Raw genomic sequence first — 9,865 nt, 5'->3', positions numbered from 1 at the left:
CTTCCTCTTCCTCTTCCTCTTCCTCTTCCTCTTCCTCTTCCTCTTCCTCTTCCTCTTCCTCTTCCTCTTCCTCTTCCTCTTCCTCTTCCTCTTCCTCCTCCCCTTCCCCTTCCCCTTCCCCTTCCCCTTCCCTTTACGCTTCCTCTTCCTCCTCCTCTTCCCATTTCCCTTCCCTTTCCTGTTCCCATTCTGCTTCCCCTTCCCATCCCCGTTCCCCTTCCCCTTCCCCTTCCCCTTTTCCTTCCCCTTCCTCTTTTCCTTCCCCTTTCCCTTCCAATTTCCCTTCCCCTTCTTGTTCCCCTTCCCCTTCCCATTTCCCTTCCCCTTCCTGTTCCCCTTCCCATTTCTCTCCCCATTCCCGTTCCCGTTCCCGTTCCCATTCCCATTCCTGTTCCCCTTCCTCTTCCTGTTCCTGTTTCCCTTCCCCTTCCCGCTCCCATTCCCATTTCCCTTCCCCTTTCCCTTCCTCTTCCTTTTCCCTGCACAGTCCCTTCCTAATCAGGGATGTGCAGCCAAAGCAGGTCATGCAGCCGAGGACACGCCAGCAGCAAGAAGTGTGCTTGCTACCAGCAGCAGAGCTGCAGGCGAGCAGGTACAGCTTTGGCCTTGGGAGAGAGCTGCCCTGGGAGCCGGACTGACAGTCAAGCCCTCCCTCCCGTGCTGGCCTTTCCCTGCTCCATGAAAGCTCATCCGCTGCAAAGTGCAGAATGGACGGCCACCAAGGAAAGACCCAGAGAACTTTGGAGACAGGGCTTTATTGAATGGAAGGAGGTGTTGGCGTTAATAGCCTGGATGGGCAACCCTGGTCCCATTCGTGCTGCAGGGAGGGCCCTTGCTGGATGTCTCCATCTGGACCCTTCTGTGTGCCGGACGGCCTCTCCGGTCCCTTGCTGACAGGCATTGGCACTACTCTTCGCACCTGCGGAGATCAACACAAACCTCTGTAGTTCTGCATACGCAGAGACATGCAGAGCAACACTGCAAGACTGTTCAGGACAGAAATGAGGGGATCTGACGCTGGCTGGAGACAGCAGGCCCACGGTCCCTGTGATGCAGTCCCACCCCTGTGTCCAATCCCATTCCTGAATACTGTTTTGTGGACAGGAGCCCAGGGCACTTACCCGTCTTGACTCTCTCTGCCTTGGCCCAGCAGGGGGTGCAGGCTGGTGACCCACTTGCCAAAGCTGGTGGTAGCTCTGTTCCTCTTTCGCCGACCGACTCCACCGCAGCACTGCCAGCTCACTGCAAGCACACAGCGGGACGAGGTGGTGTGAGCACTTGGAGAGCGCTCCCAGACGGGGCTCCCGAGCAGGCCGCCTGCTGGGGCTGCAGAAGGCCAGTGCCAGGAAAAACCCCTCTTTCCAGCAGGGCTGGGGGAGTGGAAGGAAGGGCACTGCAAGGGAGGAAATACTGCCCGCGTCCGGGGAAATTTACCACTTGAGCTGCTCCTGCAGATCCCTCTCCGCATCTCTCTCTCCCCTTTGTTTACGGGCCACCTGCTCCACGATGCATGTCACCACCTCCCTTAGGGTCCCATGAGTCCGTGGAGAAAGACTCCTGCAGCAGTAAGGACAAAGTCTCTCTCACTGTTCAGCCGCAACACTCCTGTCTCTTCCCTCAACCAGCCACCCTTTCCCCGCAAGGCCCCATTCGGCCCCACAGCCCCTTCGATGCAGGAGGAGTTTCAAGCGTGGGCTGCTCTGGGCTGCGGAGAGGCCCCTGGCATTGGGCTCTAAGCCAGCTCAGACCCCTGGCCTTCGGCTTCCCAGGGCTCTGTAAGCGACCCCTTGGCTCAGGGGCTGGCTTCCTCGACCCACAGGTGCCTCGGCACCACTCCACTACCCCAGGCCTTGGCTGCAGCTGCTGCACGCTTACCGCTTAGGGGGCACAGGGCTGTCCTGCTGAGTTCTGGGTGGCTCTTCTCCGTCCTCGTCCCACTCCCCCATCATCCTCTCCATGAGGTCAGGGCTGGACTGCCCCGAGTCGCTCTCAGACAGAGAGCTGGGAGTTCTCTCGGGACTTCTCTCCTCAGAGGGACAGGATTCCTGCAAAGGAATTACTCTCATTACAACAGCCCCGCAGCGCTGGGCTGATGCTTCCCAGCATGCAGCCCCCTCCCACCCTCCCAGACAACCTCCAGACCACTTCTGGCAGGGACCCCAGGGGGACTGGGAAAACAACCAGCACAAGGCCATCGGTGCGCTCCCAGGGTCATGTCCCAGCACTACCGGCGTTTTGCTAAAACTCCCTCTTGGTCTCTCTTGCTCAGCAAAGGCAGCAGCAACCCACCCTGCAGTGCTGCAGCAATAGTGCTACTACGGCTTGGGTGCTAGAAGCACCTTGCAGCCTCAGATCCCCGGTGGGAAAGTGCTCCTTTAGTGCACAAATTCAAAGTACCTCGGTTGTTGGCATCTCCACTTCTCTCTTGACTTTTGCTTTGGTTAGTGCTGCGCTTCGCTGCTTGGGTTGTTTCTTTTTCTCCTCCTGCAGCTCTTTGTTCTTATTTTCCTCCTCAGCCAAGAAATTCTGAATGTGTTTTGGAAGCGTCTCCTTAATCTTCAAGCACTTATTCTGGAGGGTGACCAAAACGCAACCACAGACAGTTAGTAACGCTGTGCGGGGAGGGCTGGGGTGTCTCCCCCCTTCCTGCACTCCCTTCCACCCTCACTCAGTCTTCTGCCCGTCTGTCAGCTCAGGGTTGCTCCCATGCTCCTGCAGGCTCAACCGAAGAGTCGCCTGAAGAGCCCTTCTGGAATGTCTGGGCAAGCTAAGCGACCACGGGGCTAGAAGCAACCTGACAGCTGCCTATCCCACCCAGGCAAGCCATGCAGTGACGTTGCCATCAGAAGCATCCCCGGGTAAGCTCTTGGGTGTGTTTCAGGAAGCTAATGGGGATGAAAAGCATCTTCTCAAATGACACAGCAAAGGGCTTCTCTTCAGTGAAGCACCCAAAGAAACAACTCAGTGGTCACATGAAGGCACAAGTCAAGAATGTTCTGTGAACCGGTGTCCATCGAGTGACGCTATTCTACAGTTCAGTAAGACGCACTCTCTGCAGCAGTCCATGCCACGTACCTCTTTCCTCTGCTCAATAGCTTTGGCAATAAAGTCTACCATCCTGGGAGTCACCTGAGGAATTACTTTCTCTTCCTCTTCCTTTTCCTTCACAGAACTCCTCTGGATGGCCGGAAGCTTCCTGCAAAGACACAATGGGGCAAGGTGACCAGAGTGTGGGAGGAGCTGGTTTCGCATCATCCGCTTCCAAGTGGTGCAGCTGCTTCCGCTGCAAAAGGCTGCAGAGCCCCTGAATGCTTGATCTGCTCTCTGTCACGTCTCTCCGAGAGCTGGAAACAGCCCGGGTGGTTGAGCCCAGCCCGGACCAACACTCGATAGTGTCCAAAAGATGCTAGGAGAACACCTGCACTCCTCCACCATCGCTCCTGGGGAAGTCTCTTCAGACTCGAGACACTGTGCTCATTGCAGTCTGAGGGAAAGCAAGAAAGACCTCCCAGTCCTGCAAGGAGCCGTTGCCATTAGTTACCCAGCTAAGAAGTGATGCTGCAAGATGCTTGCCATGCAGCAAGAAATCGCAAGGTAGTGGGAGATGGGATAGCTGCACTTTGAGTTCGTACAGCTTCTGCGTCCAGGAGAAACTGCACTCCTACAGAGACAAGAGCAGGGCAGCAGCCACATTTGTCTCTCCAGGAGTCCCACCTGGCACGACGCTCTGTCTGCTCAGCTTTCTGACTGCTCTCCGGCTTTACAGTCAGGGCGGGTAACCTCTCTGGAGCAAGTGTTGCTCGATGAAGGAGGCGCTTCTTGGGAAGATCCTCTGGAAAGAAGAAAGGAGACAACTTGAGTAAAGCATCTCTGCTGTTGTGGTAATCGTGCGCCAATTCTGTCCCAGTTCCAGCAAGAATGGCGTGCAGATCAGCTCAAGCCTGTGGCAACACCATTGGCAGGGGTCATTTTTGTCCCTTTGGAGCCATGTTTCCTGGGACCTCGTAGGCCTTTTCTGACACTCTCCATCTCTTTCTTCCTGGCTATAGTGCACCGTTGTTTCCTGGGCAATACCGTTTTGATGCCCTTATCTCCCCCGTGTGCTGAAATGGGGGACTCCCTGGGAGATGCCCATGCCCTCAAAGAGTCATTCTGGGGTGGGGAATCGCTTCGCACAAGAGGAGACGGCTCTTGCATCTGTTGATCGGTCCCATGCACACACATTTGCTACAGAGGCACGCTCACAACAGAGGCATTGTTTGTGAGGCATCTGAGAGCATGGAAGGAAGCAGGGTCAGAGCTTTCCAGGGTTTGCAGCACAGGCTGGGGAGTGGAGGCCACAGGAAAGGTGTCCTTCAGCACTCGCAGTGGACGTTTGTGGTGCAGGGCTGTCGCACAATCTTGTTCCACAATGGCTTGCTCGAGCTTTCCCACCATGGGGATAGAGTCACAGGAGGTGTCTCAGGCTCCTCCAGGCACTCTGTGGTAACCTCGGCCCTAATCCCCTCCAGACAAGGAGGAAGGAAACCTACATGCCCCTACAAGTGACCCATGGGTTCCTTACCTTTCTTGACGCTCTCTCCTCCTTTTGTCCAGCCTTGTTCTTTGCTGGGCTTCACTTGTCCGATCAGACTCACTGCCCTTTGATCTTTGCTGGGCTTCACTTGTCCTCTCAGACTCACTGTCCCCGTTGGCTTCTTAAGCATGCTCTCGTGCTTGTACCTGGAAAGAAGAGCACCACGCTGAAGACAGGGCACTGTGCCAATGTTCTCCTGTCCTTGCTGTGAGCATGGCTGACCTCGCAATAATCCTGCCTGCTGCTTCAGGGGAAAAACTTATTCCTCTCTAACTCATAGTACCATCCAGCGCATAGCTACCTCTCACTCATAGCTCACAAAGCAATGTGGAACCCCACCAGACTCAAGCTCCGGTTTGGACATGGAACTGTTCCTCCTCTAGCCCGTGGGCCCAAGCGGAAGGCAGTCTCGCTCACAGGAGAAAAGAAATGGTGGGAGCATGCTGATGGAGAATGAGCCCAAAAAACTCTCCATGTCTATAGCAGCGCAGTCGTCTAAAGCACTTCTGCTGTCCCACGTTTCTCCACGGAGTTCCCTGCAAAGCAGTCCTCCCAACACTGAAGAGTACCGTCACAAGCATAATCCACAGGGCCCGGCAAGGCAGCCCTCCCCCGCAAGCATGAGCTGAGAAGCCGATCTCTTTCTCTGCTGAGAGCAGCAGGAAAAAGCTTACTCACATTGGAAAGACAATGACACGTTCAGAAGCGGTCTGAGAAGCAGCGGTGTCGAGGTGAGAGATGACAGAGTTGTTCATCTCTGGCATCTGCAATAGACAGAGACAAGTGACAGGCGATGGGGACACTGACAAGGGCTGGCTGCTTGGTCCAGCTTAGCCCCACCGAGAGCTGCCTAAGGGCTCCGGCCTCAGCAAGCCTTGCTCTGCCTGCACCTCCGCTCCCTGCCCAAACGCTGGGCTGAGCAGCGATCTCCACTGGCACGCTAGCCTTTTGCCAAAAAGCAAGGCCTCTCTCGGGGGGATCTCTTGCAGAGCCAGGCCCCTGCCTGCAAGGGAAGAGCTCTACAGAGTCTGCTTTCCTGCAGACCACGAGGAGCCCAACTGGCTGAAGAAGCACGACAGGCCAGGAGAAAGCAGCCACCCAGTCCCTGGAAGGCACTTCAGAAGAACCATGGGTAGTGCTGGGAAAATGAAAATCCTACCCTGAGAAGAGCTTGCAAAGCATTCGTTGTCCCATTCAGCTTTTTCAGAAAGTCTTCATAGAATTTCATTTTAACATCCTTGCCCTCGATGATCAGCATGCCAACGTCTCTCCAAAGGAAGGCAACGTTCTGCCTGTCCTCTATGCAGACACAGAAGAGACGCGTGGTCCTTTCTATGCAAAGCCGCACTAAGCTCTCAGAGACATTGTTTTCTGAGGCGATCTGAGCATACGGCAGTTCCTCAAAATGCAGGTGGCCTGGAAGACAAGGGACGAGGAGCACGTGCACTTAGAGAGCTGCTAAGCTGGCTAAAATCAAAGGTCAGAACTGGCAGGAAGCAGATCCCTGACTGCAGGATGAGGCGGGGAAAAAGGTGCTAGGACCCATGGCAAGCTGAATGGTGCCAGGCCATGGCAGTCATGTCCACGCACAGTGTGCTCCTAATCATTAGACAGGAACGCTCCGATTCACGGACCCAAGCTCCTGGTGCCTGCTTTTTCTGCTTGCAAAGAGGTGTTGAGAGCCAAGAAGAGCTCTGGCATTTGCCTGTACGAGGCCTAGTACAGCAGAAGGTGGGAGCAAGAGTTGAAACACCATGGGGCAAGAAGACACGTTTCCAATAAAACTGGAGTAAAACCTCTTGTTGAAGCAGGTCAAAGAGAGTGTGCTGTTATGCTGCACTGTCATCTGGTGATTATTTAAAGCAGTTAGAGAGACTGGGTCCGTTTCACACCAGGCTCGCTTTGACGAGCTTTTCTCAGGCTGCGCCAGGAGTTTGGTCCTCGGCTGCGTCACCGGTGGACAGCAGAGCACAGCTCTCGCATTCTGCTGCAAGGGCAAACACCTCTTTCAGTCCTCAGTCGTCCTACCTGGAATGTCTATGTAGTCGTATCGGAGGTCATGGTTGTGCACAATAGCCTTAGCCAGATGAAACATGGGTCTCTCAACAGTCACGATGTCATTTTTCTGGCTGGCTACTTGCTCTGTGACAACTGTGAATGTTCCAAGACCAGGAATGCGGACAGCCTGAAACAGAAGAGGGTGGATCAGAAGAAGCTTTGCAGGGACAAAGAGATGACTTGCCAGAGAGTGGGGAGGGAGCTTTGTGCCCTGTCCACACCTGAGATGCAACTGAGCAAGATGGGTTCCTTGGAGAGCTGGGAGAAGACGTAGAGGGCCTGGACTTTTCCCTCTCACCCCCCTTCCCCAAGGAAGAGCCAGGTAGTGCAGGAAAAGCCGACACACGTCCATTGGCTCACTAAGATACAAGGGGGCTTCCCACACTTGGAACGACCCTTGAAGTAGTACCCCGGCCCAGTTCGGTAATCAGCTCTGGCAATGGGGGACTCAGGAAGCCCCAGGAAAAGTCCAGCCCTTTTTCTGAAATCCGAGCCTGGACCTCACAGTACATCTGAATTGACAGCGGAGCTAGTCCGTGGCCCAGCAGTGCATTACTGAGGCCTTCTGGGGCATTGGTCCTGCTTCCAAAGGAGGGAAGAATAACTGCACTCGATGACAAAGGGCTCTCATTGCTTCATGGAACATCAGGGTGTGAGGGAAGAAGAGGCAAGTCCCACCTGGTGGAGAGCCAGCTGTTGACTCAGGTAGTAGGATGCGCTGGCCCAAATCTTAGCGAGCTCTGGAAAACCAAGGAAAAGACACGTCATGCTCTCCGACGGCAACATTAAAGCCACTTAGCACACAGCTATCCAAGGACCGATGCATTTTGAACTCTTCAGCTGCATTCTCTAGAGCCCAGCAGAGGCTGCAGGACTCCTCAGGCTGCCCCAAAGAGGGCTCCTTGCCTTTCAGGTGCAGGTCTCCAGGTGTGACCCACCCTCAAGGCCAACCTGGCAGTGGACTGTGGCACCAGTGAGGGCACGGTGCTGTGCTCCGTGGGACTCTAGAAGGCTCAGGGCAGGCCCTGGTGTGTCCCCAGCAGGGAGCAGCTTCCCCTTGTCCCCTGTGTATTGACGCGTGTCAGCAAAAATGTGCTCAGAAAAGGAGGGATATATCAGAGAGCGCAGAACTTAGCGGTCTCACATAAGATGTCCCAGAGGCAAAGCTACCAGTTAAAAGGATGTTACGGTTTGGCAGAGGAGAGGAGTGGGGAACATATGTAGCCTGCTTCCTTGTATCATTCTTGGGTGGTGTGGTGGTTTTACTTGGGTGGGCAGCCAAGCTCCACTCTCTCACTCCGCCTCCTCAAAGGGAAAGGGAGGGAAAATACAATGCAAAAGGCTCAAGGATTGAGATATGGACGGGAAGGTTGCGCAACTATTATTGTGATGGGCAAAACAGAGTCAGAGTAGGGAGATATTAAGTTTCATTGCCTGTTACTAACAGTCCACAGAAGTGAGAAACAAAGGAAAGAAAACAAAATCGCCTTCCACCCATCCACCCTCTTCCACCTCCTCCCCACGAGCGGTGCAGGGGAACGGGGGTATGGGGGTTGTGATCATTCTATAGTACTTTGTCTCTGACGCTCCTTCTCAGTCACTCTATTCCCCTGCTCCAATGTGGGGTCAGTCCCACAGGATGCAGTCCTTCCCGAACTGATCCTGTGTGGGCTTCCCACAGGTAGCAGCTCTTCAAGAACTGCTCCAGATATGGCTCCGTACCACGGGGTCCATCCGTCAGGAGGACACTGCTCCAACCTGGGTCCCCCACAAGCAGCACCTCCCCCCAGACTCCCTGATCCTGTGTGGGCCCCTCTCCACCGGCTGCAGCTCAGGCCCGGAATCTGCTCCAGTGGGGGTCCTCCACAGGCCGCAGCCTGCAGGGGGGGCAGCTTCTGGAGTCTTCTCACAGAAGCCACCCCTACAGCCCCCTGCTAACAAAACCTTGCCATGGATACCCACTACATGTGGCTTTGAGGGTGCTCAGAAGAGCTGTATTTGCTGTCATTTCTCTGTCGTGTGCTCTTTGACTGAAGTGAATGGGGTATATTCAACCTCAGTCAGCACATTCTACTTTTGCCACTGCTCTTTTCAAGTAAACAGTTTTGCAGAAGTACTACCGTTTTGGTCTGCTTGAGGCAGCGACGAGTGGCAGGAAATTTGCCATTTCTTTGGGGCAAAGCCTATTTCATCAGAGAGTTTGATATGCTGCGGATGTTGTGGTAATAAAACTCTCATAAGGAATGACTCTCTCAATAAAAACAGGTGTATCTTTTATGTTTAAGAATCTACCCTATCAACTGACTCTTCTGCAGTTGCATACAATTGTCCTTCGGTAGCGGATCTCCCCCAGTCTTTCACTTCTAGTCATGGAAGTGGACAGAGGAGCTTCAACACGTGTGTATATGCAGATATATGTGCAGCTTCTCCACGTCGCACCTCCCAGCACAGCGACGCTGCACAGCCCACAGACCCCTCCGGCTCTTCCAGCCAGCCAGGAGCTGAGGGTGGGCAGTGCCCACTGCCAGGCAAGGAGCAACCCTCAGGACTGGCAACTTCTGCCTGGGGTGCCGTAGGGAACACAGGGGCTGGGTCAGGAAAAAAGCCCCGAACCCCGGCTGCCAGGTCGGTCCCTCAGCCCTTTGGCATGGTCAAGGAGGCCCTTTCCTGCAGACACCAGGCCTTCCCAGCCACCCCCACTGGCCTCAGGGGATCCACACCAGTTTTCAGAGATGTCATTGAGCCTGACAACCCTCGTGAAATTGGGCCTGAAGGCCTTACCAGAATTTAAGAGCTTCTCAATTGTTGGAGGGAAGCAAGGTGCTGAGAAGAGGTATTTTGCCATCTCAGTTCCACCCCTGCTGTGGCCTCTCTTTCCACCTTCTCCTCCTCACTTCAGAGCAGCTCCTCCAAAGCAGAGCAGTGGCAAGAGCAACTCCCTGGAGAGTGCCTGGAGTCCCCTCGGCCTCTCAGGGACAAGTGGGAGGACGTGTGGCGGCCCCAGGTTAAAAGGTGGCAGTCACCATTGTGAGGTGGGACTGTCGCACTGTGACCTCAGACCGTGTCACAGAGGGGCTGCAGCGCCCCTGCCCAGGCGCTGCCCAGGGGGGACCCTGTAGCAGGTAGGGGCTGCAGAGGGCATTTGGGGGAGCTGCCCCCACCTCACTGTCTCCTGACCATGAGGGCTTTCCCCAGGCCAGAAGTGCTCATGGGCTGTAACGGCTGGTGGGT

The 9,865-nt window shown here is 55.0% G+C and overlaps 1 protein-coding gene across 2 annotated transcripts; it reads right to left on the bottom strand.

Annotated features, from left to right (window-relative positions):
* Window positions 1–221: 221 nt before the first annotated feature.
* LOC136790074 (coiled-coil domain-containing protein 81-like) lies at window positions 222–9,596 on the bottom strand. Of its 2 annotated transcripts, none has more exons than XM_066992147.1 (13): window positions 9,416–9,596; window positions 7,313–7,374; window positions 6,605–6,761; window positions 5,736–5,992; window positions 5,255–5,340; window positions 4,565–4,722; window positions 3,715–3,832; window positions 3,130–3,196; window positions 2,398–2,571; window positions 1,876–2,045; window positions 1,435–1,557; window positions 1,122–1,242; window positions 222–919 (listed from the first exon to the last, which is right to left on the bottom strand). In XM_066992147.1, exons 1-13 carry the CDS (start codon window positions 9,477–9,479, stop codon window positions 755–757), a joined length of 1,722 nt encoding a protein of 573 aa, XP_066848248.1. In that variant the 5' UTR covers window positions 9,480–9,596; the 3' UTR covers window positions 222–754. The 2 variants fall into 2 exon arrangements, with proteins under 2 accessions (XP_066848248.1, XP_066848247.1); XM_066992146.1 differs by having other exon boundaries at window positions 604–919; window positions 3,076–3,196.
* Between the last annotated feature and the right edge of the window lie 269 nt (window positions 9,597–9,865).

The sequence above is a fragment of the Anser cygnoides genome, chromosome 2 (assembly GCF_040182565.1).
Source record: "Anser cygnoides isolate HZ-2024a breed goose chromosome 2, Taihu_goose_T2T_genome, whole genome shotgun sequence".
Taxonomy (NCBI): Eukaryota; Metazoa; Chordata; class Aves; order Anseriformes; family Anatidae; genus Anser; species Anser cygnoides.
This window is presented reverse-complemented; position numbering and strand designations above follow the sequence as displayed.

Coding starts and splice junctions, on each gene's coding strand:
- LOC136790074 (XM_066992146.1), bottom strand. CDS start 9,479: ATGGCAAAATACCTCTTCTCAGCACCTTGCTTCCCTCCAACAATTGAG. Junction 5,341..5,735: donor CTTTGCAAGCTCTTCTCAGG/GTAGGATTTTCA, acceptor TGTCTATTGCAG/ATGCCAGAGATGAACAACTC. Junction 1,243..1,434: donor CTGCAGGAGCAGCTCAAGTG/GTAAATTTCCCC, acceptor GTGTGCTTGCAG/TGAGCTGGCAGTGCTGCGGT.